This window comes from Prionailurus bengalensis, chromosome A1 (assembly GCF_016509475.1).
Source record: "Prionailurus bengalensis isolate Pbe53 chromosome A1, Fcat_Pben_1.1_paternal_pri, whole genome shotgun sequence".
NCBI lineage: Eukaryota > Metazoa > Chordata > Mammalia > Carnivora > Felidae > Prionailurus > Prionailurus bengalensis.
Window position 1 is genome coordinate 27,755,812 of NC_057343.1, and position 21,392 is coordinate 27,777,203.

Sequence of the window (21,392 nt, forward strand, 5' to 3'; positions counted from 1 at the left end):
ACAAGAGCTTGCTTCCCCTCTTTTGGGCTTTCTTTGGCTTTTGATTTCACTTTTGGCTTTTGATTCCACTTCACATTTCCTTCAACTTGAATGTATGTGCACAACAACGTAAAGCAAAATTTTGTTCAGATGATTTTATTTATTCACCTAATCTCTGACGTTCCAAGGTTAACCTATTGTTCAGGGTCTCAAATTTCCAGCAGTAACCTCAAATTAGGGGTTACCTATTACACAGGCCTAAAGTACCTTTGAGGGTTCTAGTCCCCTTGAGGCTACCTCCTCATCAGGCGTCCGTGGTTGACCACAGGTCTCTTCATTATTCTCTAAGGTGGCTGCGAGACCTTGAACCACCACGGGTAGGGGCGGAGCAGGCTCACTTCTCCCCGCCGCCAGGGCGGCGCAGCGAGAGCCCTCACCCGCGCTAAGGTCAGAGGGCGCCCGAGTGGAGAGCCCGAATGGGGAAGTCCTCCGGGGGCGGGCGCACCTGCCGCTGCTGGCGGGAAATCGAAACTCAAGCTGTTGAAACCGCTGCCCCTGCCCTTTCGAATCCCATCTCGAGACTCCCGAGGCGTCCCAGCCCGCGTCCCCGCCGCAGCGGCGGCCGGGCACCCGCGGACTCAGAGCTATGTTCACCCGCACTCGGGTGGTGGGCTCCGGGCTCGGCGCCCCCCCCGCTCCCCGCCCGGCCCGGGAGCCCCCCGGGCGGCCTCGGGAGCCGGGCCAGCTGCAAGGTCCCAGACCGGGTTCGCAGGCGACCCCCCAGAGCCCTTCGCAGGAGAGCCCACGGCTCGCCGGCCAGCGGTGGTAAGTACTTAACAACCCGGCTTGGGGGCGGGAGCCCAGACCTCAGACAGACTCGCGAGCACTTTCTTGATCATCGGAGTTTGAAACCACGGGGGCCCAGGAACGGGGTTTCTGAGAGAGTGCAGGCTCGTTTGCCTACCCAAAAGCTTTCAGGAATTATTACCTTATAACTTGAGTGTGCCAGTCTGCGGTTCTTTGCTAAATAACAGCTCTCGTTCCTTTCAAGAACATTGCTTCCCCGATTCTCGTGACTGGCTACAGGATTGAAAAGACGTGTGGCGAACTCGCCTGAGCTTCCTACGAACTTTACAGGTGTCTCCAGAACTCCTGCTCTTTAGCATGAATTATTGTTTTCCTTCCTGGTTTAAACCATCGATGCCCTTAAGTGGTGTCTCCGCGTCAGCTGCCGGGGCAAGGGCGGAGAGGGAATGTGTTATGGGGTAGATGCTCCAAATGCTGGCTCTGGGAGCACGCTTGCATCTCAACCAAGTTCCCAGATAAATGACCTCTTAGGACCAGAGGAGTGGGACCGGGTGAGGTCGAGAGTGGCCGCAGGGTTTCCTGTCATATAGGTAACCTTGACCTTGGTCTTTGGTTCAGAGTCTACAGTTGGTACCCTGAAAACGTTTGTTACGCCGCGTCAGTGATCCTCGCTTTCCTCCCAATGGAAGGAGCTTCTTTAACAGGATAGTATGGCTACACAGGGCTCCGGAAGTGCTGCTTCTGTGCATTGGAATCCTCTGAATAGTTTCATTTTCAGTTCCCCCCTTTCCATCAACCTGTAGTCGCACAAAAGACCTGCTGGTTGCCAAGGAACGGTGTATCACCATATGACCCGTAAACAGTAACTTTTCTTTCATCCCTTAACTTTGAAAGAAGTCATGAGTACTGGGCTTTTGATATTATTCCACTTAGGGTTGCCCTTAGATGGGGTGGGTGACCCGGGTGGTTGCAGTTAGAGATTGCCGCATTTGTCACCTTTGCGGAATGAGAGGTGTCTTGCTACGATAGAGGTTCATTAAATTCAAGTAATCTCAGTAAGCTGTAGCATTTAATGTAGCAGAGGTCATGGGCATACAGTCTCAGGTTGATGATGAACGCCCTTTACATGCCTTTTTGTTGTTAAAGAGCATCTAGTTAGATACAATCATTTATTTGCAAGCTCATATGATCTCATAAATATTAGCATTTGCATCTATCTGTTTTTTCTTTTTCTTTTTCCTTTCTTTCTTCTTTTTTTTTTTTTTTGGCTGTCAACATCCCCAGAATCTTGCTGGACCAAATTGCTCGGAAAGGGGCGGTTTTCTAATTCATTGTCCAGGCCTCAATACCTGAAGACCTCACTGCATACTATTTTGTGATTTTTAAGATTTGCCGATAGACCATTAGAGAGTACATGGGAGAGTTGGCTTTCACAGAGCTCTTTTATTTTTAAAAAATGCGAACCGGTTGCAATAAGTAGAGTGTTTTTTTTTTTAACGTTTATTTATTTTTGGGACAGAGAGAGACAGAGCATGAATGGGGGAGGGGCAGAGAGAGAGGGAGACACAGAATCAGAAGCAGGCTCCAGGCTCTGAGCCATCAGCCCAGAGCCTGACGCGGGCTCGAACTCACGGACTGTGAGATCGTGACCTGAGCTGAAGTCGGACACTTAACCGACTGAGCCACCCAGGCGCCCCAGCAATAAGTAGAGTGCTTTAGACTCATTCCCTTTTAGGTGTTCAGTAGAGGAGATCCTGTTTGGACCACTCCGAATTCTTACATCTCCATTAGTCACTTCTATTGTTTATTCTCACTTGTATCCTTTAATGCAACTGGAAAACCAAGGAAAATGGTTGAATGGTAAATAATGTCTTAGTAAAATGCACACACAAACCCTAAAAGAGGGCTTTATTCTTTTTTTTTTTTTTTTTTTTGAGCGGAATTATAGCATTTTCTGGTGGGAAGTAGAGAAAAAGGAAGGATGAAGTGCTTAATAAGCTTCATTTGTTCATTCTCAATATGCGCTATATACATGACAAAGGATTGGGATTTCACCTTGTATTGTGCACATCTTTCCATTAATTCCTTAGGGAAGTGCCAGTGAGGGCACAGGAGCATGGGCTTTGATGCCAGACTCCATGTTCTCATTCTGCCATTACTTGCTCTCTGAACTTCAGCAAGGTACTCAAGGACTTTATGCCTCAGTTTCCTCATTACTTGAAATGAGATAATACCAACCTCTGAGGGCTTCTTTATTTGTGTGTAGGTGTATGCGTAAAACAGAACTTCATGCCTGGCAGGAAGGAAATGTCCAGTAAATGTGGGATGCTGACAACCTTAAATTCATTTAACAGATGTTAATTGATCAAGTACTGTGCCGTCACCCTGAAGCGGAGTATTTGTACATTGTAAAAACACACTGGTTTAAAACACCTACTTCCATGTGGAGATGTTAAGGCAATCTCTTAATATTTTATTTTATTTTATTTTATTTTATTTTATTTTATTTTATTTTATTTTATTTTATTTTATTTTATTTTTTTCTCTTAATATTTTAAATGACTCCTGAGAACCTCCAAATAGACTCTAAGGCAAGGCTGTGTTCTTGACTATGTTTGGATTTAAATAATTATAAGTGCTAATTCATGTTGGCTTTCCCAATTATTTTTAGTTGGTGATTTTTATCTTGTCCCTAGGTATCATAAGCAATTTACACAGATTTAAAGAGAAGAAAGGCTTATATATACTTCGAATCCAAAGTAACAATTTACCTTCACTGTCCCTTTCAATATTTTGCTTTTGTAAAAAAAATTTTTTTAAATGTTTGTTTATTTTTGAGAGAGAGAGTGAGAGAGCACTAGCAGGGGAGGGTCAGAGAGAGAGAGAGAGAGAGAGAGAGAGAGAGAGAGAGAGGGAGACACAGAATCCAAAGCAGTCTCCAGGCTCTGAGTGTCGGCCCAGAGCCTGACATGGGGCTCGAACCCACAGACTACAAGATCATGACCGGGGCTAAAGTTGGATGCTTAAGCAACTGAGCCACCCAGGCGCCCCAATATTTTGCTTTTTGTAAATATCTCCCACTCACTTATATAATTTCTAGATAAGTATATGATTAAAGCATGGGTTTAATCTTATATATGAAGAAGGAGATTTTTCACCTGACTTTACCCAATTCTGGGCAATAGACTCTTGCTTGTGAAAACAACACAGGGTTCCCTCAGTTCAGGTACTTGTTTATAATCATACCCGGAAATAGTCCTTTAGCTTGATGCCATTTAAAGTAAATAAAAAGATATTCTGAAAATGAACCTATAATGTGGAATTTTGCTATACAATTTACTTTAACATCAGGTGAACTGAATTTGTATATAAATTAACATATTTGTGGCCTACTTTACGCTGAGAACTGAAGAGAGTTAAAGATAAGCAATAAAATAACATATGGAACAGTTAACATGTGAAAGTGTGTTATGTATATGAACTCAGTCCTCACAACAATCCTGTAAGAAGAGAGGATCTCTAGCTCTGGATATTTAATTACGAATTCAGGGACAAATAACTACTCAACAAGAGATAAGCCCTTATATGGCTTATAGTCTAATTGATGGGGTACACAGTTATTAGATAATTATAGGAATAACCCGATATGCACTATCAAGGGAAGCCAGGGCCTGAGTTCGTCTTGGGAGCAGGAGAAGCGTTACCAAGAAGTGATGTTTGCGCCGCAGTCTACAGGCTGGTTAGGAGGCGTGTGGTTTTTTTTCTGACATCAAACACATTATTCCAGCACCAACCAGCTTCAGTTCAATTCAGTTCTGACACTACCCAGAGTTAGTGCAGACCCCACAGGTTAGAGCTCAGTTTCACAAACCTGCCCCCGTTTCAGACACCAGCCACAAATGGGGTCCCCAGACTACCCACACTTCTGCCTGGCTGACTACAGATGTGGGGGTTTCCGTGACCTCTCTTCCCCTAGTTTTCTAGAACGAATCAGATAAATCGTGGAAACTGTTGTGCTTACGATTACAGTTTTATTATTAAGGATACAATTCCGGAACAACCAAATGGGACAGATGCAAGGGTAAGGTAGGAGGGTGGGGCATTGCACAGAACTTCCAGGCCCTGTTTAGGTGGGCCACCCTCTCCGCGCTTGGATGTGTTCACCATTCTGGGAGCTCCTCAGTCCTTACTCAAGAATTTTTATTCAGCTCCATTACACAGGCATAGTCGATTAAATCATCCTCTAATCTCATGGTTGGTTTTCCTGGCAAATCACTCCTATCCTGAAGCATTCTGGGGTCCTCTCGTTAGCATATAATCAACACTCTTATCACGTGGAATCCCAAGGATTTTTGGAGATCTGTGCCAGGAACCAGGGTTAAGGTCTAAGTATTTATCTTTTATTATACCACAGGAGTTTATGTGGCCCCTATGACAGCCAGGGAAACTTTGTGTTCAGATGTCCTTCAAAAGAACTTACTGTGGGGAGCATAGACAACTGGTAGCCCCAGCTGCCACCATCCATTATGCCCTTTGTTCTGAGAGCACTCTTATTCTGCACCCTTCCAGCCAGTGTCCGAACTTTCCAGGGTACTCATGGAAGCGTGTTCCTGGCCTATGTGGGACTTCTCTATTGGGCAGCTTTTGCCAGAAGACTCCCCACTGAACTCTCCGAGATTTTCTCAGAGCTATACAGCAGTCTGAGGCTCTTCCCGCTCAATCCCCGCCTCCCCTCTCTCCTTTCATAGGTATCAGACCTGCTCGTGTTCTTGAGGCTTTCACCGCCTACCCGCGCGCATTCCACTTTGGTCCTTCCTAAGCGTTTTCCCCCAAAACATCTCGCGTGTCTAACCCTGTCCTGATGTCTTCGAATTGGAGGACCCAAGCTGACACAGCCTCTCAGATACACCGCAGCCCTGATTACTAACTGCTTAGACTCGATGCTGTTGAAGTGCTATATAAGTATACTAGGGAAACCCACTCCTTTTTTTTATTTCCTCCCTTTGCGGTTCTAGTTCCCTCATTTCCTTACTCAAAGCTTCAATACTTTTCCCAGTTCGCTGTGCTCCAGGGAAGGAAATAAACCTGGTAACTCATACCCTTTGTCCTTTTCCCTTTGTCCTCGAAGTCTCAAGGAACAGTGAAGGGAAATAAAGGATGGCTTGATAAGACCACTTATTAATGGCCACTTCCCAATTTTTCTCTCTTTTCTCCTTAAAGAGCACTGTCAAACATTAGTATTAAGCATTTTATAGATATAGGATGGGGTATAAAGTGGAACATATAGTCATTAAGTTATAGCGTTCAATTTTTATGAGCATCACTATTGGAATAATTGTTGAGTATATTCTGAATCCTGAAATATAATGTCTTAGGGCTAAGACAGATCATCAAAAACTTATGTTCTTGACTCACCTCACTTGATTCTGAACTGGCTACATGAAATAGTCTTAAATTAAGTACAAGTTTTTACAAACGTATAAGAACTGCTTTCACTATTTCTTCTTCACCGCAATGCCCCAAATTTCTCTTCTGAATCCTCATATGACTCTGAGAAAGTAAGCTTTTGTTTATAGATGTTAAATGGCATGAAAGCATCAGGTTATTATTCCTCCCTGGGGATGGAGAGCTCCAGGCCCTTTTAGTGCTATGAAATAATAGTACATGGGAAGAGAAAAATCTATGATTGATTCCGATGAGTAATCTTCTTGACGGCTCAATATAGATGGCTATTCATTAGAGGACTATAACTCAATCTTCAGGCAAGGCTCATAAGCATTCAGAAAGTTTGTAAAACAACAGTGTTTAACTCTTAATGATAATTATATGGCTCAATGAGCTTGTTGGGTGTCTCAATGATTACTATATTCTACTAGCAAACTAATCAGTAGAACTCTGCCTATCTGACTTATTTTTGAAATGAGCTGTATGGCAAAGCATTCCAATACTGTGGTAGCTTAAAGTAAATTACTTGTGACCTAGAATAGTCAAAGTGGGCACCCCGAGAGAATAAAACCGAAATAACAATCAATAGCTTGAACTCTTATGTCTTGAACTCTTAACCATGTGCTAGACCTCGTACTATGCATGTCCTATAATTGCTTTTTCTTGATACAGTAAACACTTTGCCACTTTACAGTTGAGGAAACTGAGTCTTTGGAGATTAAATGATGTCCCGGAGTCTCATGGCTTTTTTTTTTTTTAGTAAAAGAAGCAGCACTCAAACCTGAGTCTATCTACCTAAGTCTAGATCCCGACCATGATGCGGAGCGGGAGGATGGAGTGGGAGTGCAGCTAGCTAAGCTTCCATCAATTGTCATATTTTCACATCAAGAAAATAGAAACTCTGTAGGCTAAAGGGAGTGGCATTGTACAAACGGTAATGTGACCTTTATGTACAGCTTTAAAATTATTTGGACAAAGAAGTCGTTTGCAAGAATGAAGTTTCTGTGGGGGTTCTCTTGAATCTGCTGCTTTTCTTAAATGACAGCTTGGTGGGCTTGCATTAAAATAATTCTCTTACTGTTTCTGTTTATGAGCAACCTAAACAGCATCCTGCCTTCCAGTGATCTTTCAGACTTCTGACCAAAGGCTAGTGTATGCAATGCATCTGACGTTCATGATCTGGTACAGGTGTGGGTAGGTAGGAGTTCATATATAACTGAAAAAGTCTTCACAAAACAACTCTCACCTTTCTTCTATGTGATGAACACTGACCTTTTCTACACTCATTTGTTAAAAATAAGCCCATTAAATTGGTTTCATGACCCATTAGTGGGTTACCTGTGTAGTGTGAAAATCATGGTTCTGTGCGTGGCAGAAGAGATTGCTGGAGTGGATGGAAAGGAGAGATAGTCTGGTTTGCTTAGATCCACTTTCTCTTCCTGTTTACACAGGAGGATCGAAATTATGGTTGTGTTTAGAAGGAATTTCCAACTTTTCTGCACTGGATTTCACCCCTCGGTATGGAATACATTTGGCATTCCGCCAAGTCTTGGGGCGCAATCACTTTTGCTCAAATACAATATCAAAAATGAGTGGGCATTTCTCAAAAAGTCTTTGACAGCTAAAACAGTGAAACAATAAATCAACAGGATGATGAAAGCCTGAAAATACATAATACCTGCAATGATCAGTAGACGCATGGCAGAAATGAGAAAAAAGAAACTTAGTTCAATTACACGGTAAGGTTACTTAACTCAAAGTCAGTAGAATGCTGTAAGGTTATACATATTGTTAAGGTTAATTGCGTCTATTCAGAATCTATTTGAATCTGAAACAAAAGCTTAACAGGAAAAAAAAATCATCAAAGATGAAGACTGCTTTTGAAGGGTCTGTTCTGTATCAGAGAATCAGCTAATGACGATCTTCCTTTGTTCTGTAATGTTCATAATTCCCCCCCCCCCCCAATACGAAACTTAAAAGGCAGTCTGTTAAAATCCTATAGAAAAACTAAAGACGTTTGTCATCATTAACACTCAAGGGCTAGTATTGCCCAGTGTATATTTTACTGGTGCACCAGAGAGTGGAAATCCTATGCGACCTAATCTTGTAAGCAAATCTGAGCCCCTAAATATTTCCTCATTGAAAAATTCTTTTTTTTTTTGGAATGTTTCCCCTGATTTTAAAAGTAAAGTTATATCTGCTTATTATAAGAACTCAAACATTACAAAAATAATATACAAAGTGAAAGTTCCCTGCAATTCTAACCCTTAGAAATAAACATTTCAAATGGTTTGATATGATGACATTTTAATTAATTAATTAATTAATTTTAATGTTTATTTTTGAGAGAGAGAGAGCGCATGAGTGGGGGAGGAACAGAGAGAGGAGACACAGAATCTGAAGCAGGCTCCAGGCTCTGAGCTGTCAGCACAGAGCCTGGTGCGGGGCTTGAACCCATGGACCGTGAGATCATGACCTGAGCCGAAGTCAGATGCTTAACCAATTGAGCCACCCAGGTGCCCCAAGACATATTTATTTTTAAAGTGTAGGCTGTGCTTTTTGACTCTTTAGGCCAAGTAGAAAGTCTTAGAGCCATTATGCCTTCTGATTTCTATTGCCAATAGAAGGTGACAGGCAGGAGAAGATATGTTCTCTTTCTAATCTTTATTTTAAAATGTGATTCCCCGCTAACTTACAGGCAGATTCTATTCTCACATTGATTTATTATTCAGTTGTGCAAGGAAACAGCCCTTGTTCTAACAATGGAATCTTGGATAATATCTTTTATGTAGTACTCTTCCCCCACGTTTCACCTGACTATCTAATCATGAGGAAGTCATCAATGTTTCACATTCAGATTGTGAGGCATTCTATAAATTCTATTAGACAGTTTACCTGGTGTATTAGGGTTCTCTAGAGAAACAGAACTAATAGATTACATATATGTACTATATATTATATATAGAGATTATCATTATAAATATATAATATTTATTACATATATAATATGTATTATATATGTAATATGCTTATATATTGTATATGTTTTATTAAGAGATTATTTCATATATATAAAGAAATTTATTATAAGGTTATAAGGTATTGGCTCACATAATTATGAAGGCTGAGAGGTCCCATGATCTGTCATCTGCAAGTTGGAGACCCAGGAAAGCCACTGTGTAGTTGGAAGTTCTAAAACCGAGAGAGCCATGGTGTACATTCCCCTCTAAGTGTGAAGGCCTGGGAACCAGGAGTACCAAGGGCAGGAGATCAATGTCTCAGCTCAGCCGTCAGGTTGAGATTGGTTTCCACCTTCCTCTGCCTTCCTTGTTCTGTTGAGGCCCTCAAGGGACTGGATGATGCCCCCCCCCCCCCAAAGAGGAAGGGCCATCTGCTTTACTCAGACCATGGATTCAGATGCTTACATTTTTCAGAAACACCCTCATGGACAACCCAGAAATAACGTTTAGCCAGACACGGGGGTATCCTGTTGCCAGGTCAAGTTGACACACAAAGTTAACCATCACACCTGGACTCTTCAGAATTGTTAGTCATGAAAGGAAGAAAAAAGTCAAGGAAACAGTCCTGGATTATAGGAGTCTATAGAGATTTGTCAAAAAATAGGCGTGTGTAATCCATGATTGGATCCAAGGTGTGGTGGGGGTAGGGAAGAATACTTAAAAAATTGGAACAGTTTAGAAATTTGTACAGAGACTACATAGTAATATTAATTTCCTTGGGTGTGATAGTTTTTAATGTGTAAGTAGGGGAATGTCTTTGTTCTTGAGAGACACAGGTTAAAGTATTCAGGGTTATGCATTAATGACTCTGCAGCTTGCTTTTATATTGTTTAGAAAAAATAAACATGAAGGGAGTGAAAGAAATATGGCCAAACGTGAGCAATCGGTAAATATAGGTAAATAGTATATGGGTTTTCATTTTACTAATATTTTAATTTTGCTTATAGGCTTAAAATGTAAGATACAAAAATAATTTCAGGTGATATTCTAAAGTTTTTTATGCCTCTCTCTTTTTTCCTTTATTCTTTTGGAATCTGGATAAATTAAAAGGAAGTTTGTCATGGAGCTGTATACTTAAGATTTGTGCAGTTTGCCTAAAAACATTATATCTCAATAAATAATTTAGCAAAAAACCTGGGCTCAGAACCATGCTGTCTTCTACAGAAGACTATATACTAATCTTTAACGAGAGATTTATCAACACTACTTTGTTTCATGTAGTGGTTCTTATGACTCCTAAGACATGGATGAAAGGAAAGAATCAGGAACTAGGATATAGATGTGAGTGGCAAATGCCAGAACCAGGAGGTAAAGAGACAGAAAAACTAACTCACATACATTGTTGAAGAAGATGGGGCAAAGAAATGGAATCGCAGCATATGATTCAGGACTAGGTTTTATTACATATGGTAAAAGAGGTGTCATATTACACATAGGTTATATGTAATTATTATATTACAATTACGTATAATACAATATCTCCAATTAGGTGTCTTGAGCAGAGGTGGCTTTGTCTATTTGTTTCTCGCCTATGAGAGAGGTCTGAAGGTAGCTAGCCTACGGGTGATGTAGTAAAAATAACAGGAAGCCATAATAGAACATATATTTTCTAGCATTTTCCTAAGTACTTTATGTCTGTACTCTAAGAAGTAGGTAGTGGTTAGCCCCATCTCACAGGTGAAAAAAAATAGAAAAACTTAGTAATTTGCCCAAAGTTGTAGGTAGAACGTAATGGAATTAGGGTTTCAAGCCAGGCAGTTTGGCAATAGATTACCACTAATGTGGAGGTTTTATAGTCCCAGAGCACCAGATTGCTTTTGTCTTTCTGTTCTGCCATTTTTAAAAATGTTTATCTATTTTGAGAGAGAGAGAGAGAGAGAGAGAGAGCGCGCGCGCGCACGCGCATGCACACGTGGGGGAAGGGCAGAAAGAGAGGGAGAGAATCTCAAACAGGTCTGCACTGTCCGTGCAGAGCCCTACACTGGGCTGGAACTCCCAAACTGTGAAATCATGACCGGAGCCAAAATCAAGAGTTGGATGCTTAATTGACTGAGCCACTCAGGTGCCCCTCAGTTCTACCATTTCTTTTCTTTTTTTCATTTATTTTGATAGAGATAATAGAGAGCGAGTGGGGGAGGGGCAGAGAGTGAGGGAGACAGAATCCCAGACGGGCTCTGTGCTGATGTGGGGCTCAAACTCAGGAACCGTGAGATCATGACCGGAGCTGAAGTCAAGAGTCAGATGCTTAACTAGTTGAGCCACCCAGGCGCCCCATTTCTGCCATTTCTGATGCATATCTTCCATATTCAAGTTGCCTTGTTGACCAAGATACCTGTCTGAGCACCAGCTACCACTTCAGCCTTCCAGGTAGGAGAAAGCAACAAAAAAAGCTTTTCCTCCCTGTTTCCATTTAAAGGAGCTTTCCTAGAAACCTTTCTCAATAGCTTCCCCTTACATTTCAGGTTTCCCAAACTTAATAGCATAGCTATAAAAAAGGTTGTGGACTGTAGTCTTTTAATTGGGTACTTTGTGAAGCTGAATAATACAAAGGTGCCATTTAATAAGAAGGAGGTGAAAAATCAATGGTTGGGTAGGGCCAGCATCTCTCCTAGTTTAAGAATTGAGGAGAGTCAGGCACCAGAACAGAAATTAATCATTTGATCATACTGTTTCTGGGATTTTGGAAATGCAAATGAGATAGCTAAGGAAGAAAAATTTAAATGTCCACATTCCTGTTCAAAGTATTGATTTTTGAGGACTATTGTTTATTTATTGTTTTAGAGTTTTGTTCTGGTTAATATTCTGTGCAAAGCTGTATTTTTATGCTTTGTACATGGTGCAGTATTGTTTAAAACTGTGAACAGTTGAAACACCTGACATAGTTGAGTGGCTACATTATGATGCATCCATGTTGTGAAATACTATGTAGCCATCTAATATTAAGCTTGTTACATGAATAGTTGGGAAAGCACCTACAAGTGAAAGTAAGACATAAAATTGGACTTAAGATATGTTTGCAACGGTGTAATAATATGTACAGAATATAGATAGGACTGAAATTCAGTCAAATGAAACTATATGTGATCTCTGAGGCGTCGGATTATGAGTGCCTTTTAAATACTTAAAAATATATTTTGTGATTTTCTTCTATAAGCATATGTCTTTCAAAATCAGAAATAAAAGATGAATTTTGTTTTTAAATGTTTTATGCAGAGATTTAGATAAAAATCCCTCATGCCTTGCATTTATCTCTGACCCAGGAGTCTCGTGGCTTTTGCCAGTATCTATGAAACGGTAACATGGCTAAGGTTAGCTTGTTAGGTTAAGCAAGTAGTTTGCAAGTAGGCTCAAATCAAGTCCCAGATCCAACATCTCTGTGTTCTGAAAATATGAATTCAATTTCATGCATTTTGCAAATATACCTAACAGTTGGTCCCCATCTCCACTCTCATCATTAGTTTTTGGCCTCTTAAAGATGGTGAGTCTCAATAATACTATGTTTCATATATATTCTTTGTATCTTTAGAGTGAATCCTTCTTGCTTTTCTCAAAGCCCTTATCATTTATGTCTGTATATGTATTTTAAGTGATTAAATGTGACATCTTTCAGGTCTACCCTGTATGGTTGTGCAGGTTGGTAACTACACAAACTTGTCTGGCTAAGGTAGTAATTTGGAGCTGAAATACATACCAAACCATGCACCCTAGTGTAGGGTTACCTCTACCTGAAAGAAGGAGCACTTTTTTCTCATTTGCATAAATTTTCCATATCCCACTAAACCACGAGCCTACATAGGAATGCTGGGATGGAGGGTGTGTGTGTGTGTGTGTGTGTGTGTGTGTGTGTGTGTGTGTGTGTGTATACCTTTTCGACTTTCCGTAAAGTTATTCTATGCACAAAGGTGCTGATGACCTGTGATCTCTTGCGTATCTTTTCCCTCTGGGTGTCTGTTCTGCCCTCTGGGTATCTATTCAATTGTCCACCAGAAGCTGTGGGTTCAAGAACTAACTTGCTTCACATCAGCTTCTTGGATGTGTAGACAATGTTTTGGGCTCTGCAGATTTTGAGGTCAAAGAATTCATGAGCCCTTCCTCACTGGAGTTGTGGAGTGCTGGATCAGGGTTGGTGTAACAGGTGTAGTGGTTAAGTATGATTTACTCAGCCGGATCTTGTTATTTTTTGTTTTTCTTGGGAATATGGTCTGTTTATTAAACTTTTGGAAACCTGAATGCTTCAAGTTTTGACACATGTTGGCTAAAAACAGTAAGCTTCAGATGCCTATATTGAAGGTCATATAACAAAAACCAATATGGAAAGCCATAGCAAGAAAATCCAGTGCCTTTGATTAACCAAAAATCTTTTTTTTTTTTTCAAGTTCATGCAAGGTTAAGGTTTTCTTGAACTAAGAAAACCTCAAACTAGTTTTTTGAAGAATGGTAGACTTTACATGTCTCCTATACTGCTTGAAAAGATCTGTTTGTTACTTAATCTTCTGTTTCTGAATTTTTGCTCCTATGTTTCTTTTTCAGTCAAACCAGTGTTGTTCCTAATTAGAAATTTAAATTACATCTGCTGCAGTTTGTACACACCAGGGGATATATTTATGTAATACTTTTAGCCAGCCAAGATATTTTTCATAACTTCAGCGTAACATTTTCATAGGGCGCTTATTGATGAGATGTTATAAAAATTGTGCAAGAATGGACACGAGAGAAGCAATTGTGTAGCTCAGGAGAGACCTTGCAAGAAAAACATTTCTTAAATATATTTTTCTTCTCTCTATTTTTTTTGTATGGTGCAGGAACACATTTTCTCTTTGTCTTCTGCTCTTCTTTATGTGTTCTCCCTCAGTATGTCTCCTGGATGTGTGCTGTTGGAAAGTGAAAATAATCTTACAAATTGTGAGATTTCATTAAATTTCAATGAGGTAATTAAGGAAACTCATTTTCAAAGATATACATTTACTTCAGTGGCTTGAATGTTGCTTAATCGGGAAATGCCCAGAATACTAAATATAGGCAGGTTGGGCTTGTCTGGATCAGCATCTTTGAGAGTCAGGCTGTTGAAAGGGAAGACATGCAGGTTAAAACAGCAGAGGCCCTTGCTGTGGGTGGAAATTAATTGGCTGAAAACATGAATAAGTTATACTTGTTATTCATGTCAAGAAAAAGGGAGGAGAGAAGGGACGGATATTTGTATCTATCAAGGCATTACTCTCTGCCACATGATAATAAAAAACCTAAAAAGCAGATCCTTAGAAGTAGGCTCCTCTTTCCATAGCAAGTCAGAGGACTAGAAGCCCAAATACTTGCCATGCTTTCTTCTGAATATTATGTTTCAGATTTGGCAATTTCAGCCGAGAAAATGTTACTGAGAAGGTTACTAAGGAATTCTCTAACATGAAACATTTATTACTGGGACCTCTCCTTGAGCCTGGGGTTATGTTAAAAGGCTTTCAAGTTAAAAGGCTTTGAATTTAGGTTTGGATAATTCTTTCCCTCTTTTCATGGCCCCACACTATGTCTGGGTACGTGTAGGCTACACAAATTGCAATAGATTGACCGCAGTTCTATTCCTAAAACTAAAGATGCTACTGTGATGTTATCAGACTTGAACATATTCAGATTAGATATTGTGGAATAAGATCTTTTACCTATAGAATGATTTTTCTTTCCAGATCTTTAACGAAATTTAAATTTTGGGCATAAGGGAGGCCCATGGGACTTGGAAAATTCTGTGAAGCTGTTCTTGGTAAAACCCTAGCAAAGAAACCCTTCTTTGGCCATTTCAGACCCTGTCTTTTAAACCTCAGCTGGCTATACTTCTCATTTCTATCCCTCTGTGACTGTCCCCCACCTTGAATTTCTACTTAATGTCCTCTTACTTTGACATTTGTTTGGATATTCTTGTATGCTCCAGAGGCTTCAGAAATTGTTCCTAACTAAAATATAAGCTCCATTAAAGTGGTTGGTCTGCTTTTTCATCTCCCTTCATTCTTCATAAACCCCTTAATGTGAGTCCATAAATAGGTGCTCAGTAAAGTAGGTTACTTTGGAAGTCTATCAAGAGGCTGGAAATGAGTGACGATCGTATCTTCTACTCTCTGTGTCAAGCTGAAGGGTTAGCTGCAAACACCCACCTAATCTAAAACAAAAGTCCTGCATTTGAGTCTGAGTACCATTGCTTAATTAACCTTGTGACCTTCGGTGTGTATCTGTATCTATATCTTTATCAATGATTTAATCCCTAAATTCCCATCAGTCTAAATGTTCAAATATAACTTGATTGATCTACAGCAGTGGTTCTCATAGTGTGGTCCCTAGATCAAGAACATCAACATTGGGGCGCCTGGGTGGCTCAGTCGGTTAAGCGTCCGACTTCGGCCCAGGTCATGATCTCGTGGTCTGTGAGTTCGAGCCCCGCGTCGGGCTCTGTGCTGACAGCTCAGAGCCTGGAACCTGCTTCAGATTCTGTGTCTCCCTCTCTCTATGACCCTCCCCCGTTCGTGCTCTGTCTCTCTCTGTCTCAAAAGTAAATGGATGTTAAAAAAAAAAAAATCAACATTACCTGGGAACTGTTAAAAATGCCAGTTCTCACCCCTCGCCCCTGCCCTCAGACCTACTGAATCAGGAACTCTGCGCTTTAACTGACCCTCCAGGTGATTCCGATGCGTGCTCAAGTTTGAGAACTGCCGATCAGTGTAGAGTCAAATCCCTGGGATGGCGAGAAGCTCTGTGCCACGATGTTGAGTAGAGTCAAATCCCTGGGATGGCGAGAAGCTCTGTGCCACGATGTGGCTAGACTTGAAGGATTGTGCAGTCATGTCACGGCGAGCATTTAAATCCAGTACCTTGCGTTTCATCTTTAAGGCTCTGTACAATGGCTCACCATTGCATCATATTCAAGTGTGTAGCCATTACCCACAGAATTGCAGCTCCCAAGCTCCTGTGAATTGAGGAGTGAAAAATCTTTCTTAGGGTGAACAAAGAATATGTAATGGACAAGAGATTAATTTTCAGTAGCAGCCTCCTCATTTTGTATTCATAACGTTGTATGCATGTGAGGCTACAAATGCAATGTCTGCTGATATATGTTAGGTAATTGGGCATCTTGCAGCCCCATTTGCATGCAAAGGTGATTGTACACTTCCCATTTACAAGTCTAAAATTAAAGCCCAGTTTGAAGCAGGCTGAAGTCTCACTGCTAGGAAAATAACAAGATAAGGAAGAAATGACTTCTGTTAATCAGCACTTTTGGCCTCTACTGTTCAATCTTTGCTAATTTGCCCTTTGAAATTGTACATTCTGTGTTGAAGAGAGAGAATTCTAAGAGTAGGGGTTTTAAAAAAAACAACCTTCACTTACAAGCTGATTGTGTGTATTCATAGCATTCCCCCTAAAATTGTACCCACACATATGCTGCAGTCTGTTGCTCTGTGAGGTATTGGTGCTCTTGTGGGGCCACATCCATCATCTCAAAGAAGAGCCTCTCTCCCCCTGCCAAACAGATTTACAGACTCGGTCTGTGGCATCATTTCATTTCAGTTCAGCCCACAGTCCTCAAGCAGGTACCCTGTGCCAGGCATTGTGCCAGAGGCTGGGTGGGTACAGATCAGTCAAGTTCCAGCCCTCAAAAGCTCACAGTATTTTAACAGCCTCCTGGAATCTCGGTGCTGTGTATATTTGGTTAAATGCCATCTTCCCAGATCCGCACCCCATGAATTAAAATGCTTCAAGGATGCTTCTCTGAGCTCCTGATTATGTTCTATCTGTGTCCCCAGGAGAAGAGGAGACCTAGTAGATCCATGCCTAGGAGAGTCAGAGCCTGGAAGCACAAGATGTGGCCACATGGCCACTCAGATGGGTCATGAAGAGAAGGTGGCTGCGTTGCAAGTGGCATGAATTTCCAGTTTGTAGGACCAAAGAATGCATGAATGTTTTCTGTACTCCCAACGTGGGTCATGATGGAAGAGAATGCCCGGCTAACGCCATCTCAAAGGGACTTGCCCCTGAGTGCCACCTGGAGGAACGGTGGATCCCTACAAAGACAGTTTACTAGAGCGAACTGTGAAGCAGTCCCTTGTCGGTCTTGATCAGTTGCTTTATATTTCCATATTTGGCCATGTGTACCTGTTTTACTTGACAACTAGATTGTAACCTCCCAGAGGACAGAGCTGGGTCTTAAGAAGATTATCTTCCACAGTACCTATTTGATGGTGACGATCATAAATACAGTATATTAGCAGCAAGAGTGTCTGGAAGTTATATGTATTCGTTTCTCATGATAATCAATTTTTTTCCTCTTTATTCCAGCACAGGCGCATATACCTTGATAACACCAAATGAAAACCGAAGAAATCAGATACAAAGGAGTATGTATATTTATTCATTTAACATTCAGAATGCTTCTCATCTTAGAGAGTAGGATTGATTTACTTTGGTTTATGGTTTTATTTTCTGGTACGAATAGACTCACCACATCTTACAGAGTTTTTTCTTTTTTTAACTTTAGCAGCTTTAATTATAGCTTTTAAAATTATTCTATTGTTAATCCTTCTAAATTAGTTTCTCTATGTTAATAGCAGAACTCATAGCACAATGGCAAATCTCAGATTTCTGTTGGACTTAAACAATTTCACATCTATTGCCAATAAATTATCTAGTTCCCATGAAATTGGGTTGACTGCAGATATTTTTACAGGACTATGAATACTTGCAGAGCAGACGAGTTATATATGAAACAGATCAGGACATAATCTGTCCCCTTCTTGATCTGTCCTGTCCCATCCCTTCTTTTTTTTTTTTTTTTAATTTTTTTTTTTCAACGTTTATTTATTTTTGGGACAGAGAGAGACAGAGCATGAACGGGGGAGGGGCAGAGAGAGAGGGAGACACAGAATCGGAAGCAGGATCCAGGCTCTGAGCAGTCAGCACAAGAGGCCAACACGGGGCGCAAACCCACAGGCCGTGAGATCGTGACCTGAGCCGAAGTCAGACGCTTAACTGACTGAGCCATCCAGGTGTCCCTCTCCTTTATTAGATCTTGATAGGAAATATAATATTGTGACTAAGAATGGACATACAGGCACAACAGGGAAGCAGGTGTCTAAATTAGAGACTTGAGTCTCCACCAGACATGTTGCACCCTGGATGGTACACCTGCATCAATGCAGAGTATGACGGTCACAGCTATGCAGAGACTGTGGGTATTGCCAGCAACTGAACCAGCGACCCAACTGAGTCCCAAAGGTTCTGGCATTTTACGAGCTTGTGATTTAAATACTTTCCAGGAATTTATGCCTTAGTGTGGTCTGGATTTGGGGTATGTTTCAGAAGTTTTTTTTTCCCCCCCTCTAATTAAAAATACTACATATGGACGTTTGAAACAATGGGGTCTAAGGTGGGGGAGATCTGGATGCGCACTGAAGAACAGAATTAGTATCTCGGGTGCCCCCTGCTGTCATGCAGAGCGTGTATTTGGGCAGTGAGCACTGCTCCACCTAGAGGAGGCTTTCCTGCCTGGTGGAATGGAGTGCAAGGGGCTGGCGCCCTCACCCCTAGTTGCGGTAAGCTTGGGGGACGTTCGAAACACAGTGCTGTGGGCATCAGAATTCTCTGGGGCTTTGTTTACTGTGTGCAAAGAGTTCTTACTGACATACGAATATTCTAGTTTTATACACACTCTCTATAGAAAATTCAAAAAGCTAATTGGATCTAGGGTTTTAAAAATGCCAGAATGAGTGGAAAAACAAAACTCCTTTATTTTAGTAAGAGGTCAGGATTTTCCAAATTTGGACTTTCAGTTCATACTCTTGGAGAGAGAGAGAGAGAGCCTCAGGGGTGGGCGCAGCGTCACCCCAAAGGGTGCCTTCCTTTCCTGGCTATTTTGTGCACTCATGCTTGCATGGAGTTAATTGCCCTCTGATGCTTGTTTCTTATGCTATCAACGGAACTGTTTTCTTTTCACATTCTAATAATTGATGATTTGACATTTCTCACCTGGCTTAGTTGCTGAGAAAGAGCTGGAAAATCTTGAGAAGTGGAAAGAACAACAGCGAGCGAAGCCTGTTACCCTGGTCCCAAGGCGCTTAGGTAAGCCAGTAAACCAGGTGCCTGGATCGGGGGAGACAGGGCCACCCAGGGATCCTGTTAGCGCCTTGCCTGCATCTGTCTTTGAACGTGCGTTATTGGTTTGGGGGTCATTGTGCTGCTTGGAATACAATGCATTTAAACTTGAAACTCTTAGGTATGCAGGTATGTTGTTTTGGATCTTCTGCGAGAAGCAAATGTATGATGCCCCAGTTATGTGGGAACAAAGTGATGGCTTAATTGCTGAATAATTTAGAGTCTCTTAGAGGATCACTTCTGAAGAAAGTACCTGGGACGCTGCATATGCCTTGTCATAGCACTCGACAGGACGGGAGTAAAAGCTATCACAAGCATATTAATCCTGGCAGTATTGAATGCTAATGGGAAAAAAAAAAAACAGATGGAGATTCAATTCTAAAACGAAGATGAGAGTGAGCTGGGGACACGGTGGTGGGTATAAAGAGAACTTCACCTGTGTTTTCATTCTACAGATAGAGACCTTTGGGCCCCCAGAGCACATGCCAGTGTGATGAATTGTGTGGGCTGCCTGTGCCTGGTGTTTGAATCATTCAACAGGGATGCCACCTAATGGGAATCATTCACATCCTTTCTTCGCTTTTCCTTTCTCCAGCAGCAGCTGGGAACTGAAAAGACTGGATACAGGGTTCCCACAGATTTCGTTAACAACAAATGCATTAGAGTCAGGGGTTACTTCCTGTCACCATAGTTTTAGGAAAGTATTTTTTCCAGGACAAAGGTAAAAATAAGCTAATTCGGAAATGATTTATTGGGTGAACGTAATGGTATTATCACTATCATTCCATTGTATTTCACAAGCGTCTAGGAGGTAAAAAAGAAAATCCTAGAATATATGAAACTTTGAGATGAGTTTGGAACAAAGCCTTCACATTCTTAGACATCTGACTTTCATTATTTCTTTTTTTAAATGTTTTTATTTATTTATTTATTTATTTATTTATTTATTTATTTATTTTAATTTTTTTTTTCAACGTTTATTTATTTTTGGGACAGAGAGAGACAGAGCATGAACGGGGGAGGGGCAGAGAGAGAGGGAGACACAGAATCGGAACAGGCTCCAGGCTCCGAGCCATCAGCCCAGAGCCCGACGCGGGGCTCGAACTCACGGACCGGGAGATCGTGACCTGGCTGAAGTCGGATGCTTAACCGACTGCGCCACCCAGGCGCCCCTGTTTTTATTTATTTTTGAGAGACAGAGCGAGCACATGCATGAGAGCATGAGTGGGGGAGGGGCAGAGGGGTGGGGGGCAGAGAATCTGAAGCAGGCTTTGTGCTAACAGCAGCAAGCCCCACGTGGGGCTTGAACTCACAAACTGTGAGATCGTGACCTGAGCTGAAGTCTGGATCTCAACTGAGCCACCTAAGAGCCCCTTTCTTTATTTGTTTTAACTCTCCACTCCTCCCCTATTCATCTGCCCTTTAAAATATTGGAATGGTTCCAGGAGATACTGACAGTGGCTGTAACATTAGATAATAGCTTCCATATTCCTCACTGTTTCTTTCCCTTTCCCCAGTTCCCCACAACAGAGACCGAAGGGCCACAACCAACTAGGCCTTATATATCTTTTGGGACTCAGAATAAATGTCTCTGTGGTGTGTTTATCAGTTCAATTACAAAAACTACAGTGAATGCAAATTGTTTTAATGCATCTTCTGTGCGAATGAATCTTTCAGAGAACTGACACTTTTAGTGACCAAAGCACCAGAGAATCATTTCAAAGGAATCTTTATAATACACATACCAAGCTTGCGTAAACACCAAGAAATCCCTAAACAGCAATTCTTAGATGATTGGCAAGCTGCAAGGATTTCTGTCCCCGAATTATTTTAGGTTTAAGAGAGAGTAGGCAAATAATCTCACTTCCATATTTTTCTCTTGAATACCTCAAGAAAGAAAACTAAGGGGTATGGATTGACAGTCACTAACTAAAATATTAGTAGTTTTAAAAACCTGGTTATTTTTTTTTTAATTTTTTTTAACATTTATTTATTTATTTTTTTCAACGTTTATTT

At 41.2% G+C, this 21,392-nt stretch overlaps 1 protein-coding gene across 3 annotated transcripts in view; it reads left to right on the forward strand.

Moving 5' to 3' along the window:
• The first annotated feature begins 467 nt into the window (after positions 1-467).
• EPSTI1 (epithelial stromal interaction 1) overlaps positions 468-21,392 on the forward strand; it is a 99,604-nt gene continuing 78,679 nt past the window's right edge. The window contains exons 1-3 of one of the 3 annotated variants that reach the window (XM_043579475.1): positions 468-804; positions 17,565-17,623; positions 19,260-19,343. In XM_043579475.1, coding sequence (XP_043435410.1) covers positions 626-804; positions 17,565-17,623; positions 19,260-19,343 — 322 coding nt within the window. In that variant the 5' untranslated portion in view covers positions 468-625. The remainder of the gene's footprint in view (positions 805-17,564; positions 17,624-19,259; positions 19,344-21,392) is intronic. The other 2 variants (XM_043579467.1, XM_043579458.1) reach the window with 2 other exon arrangements.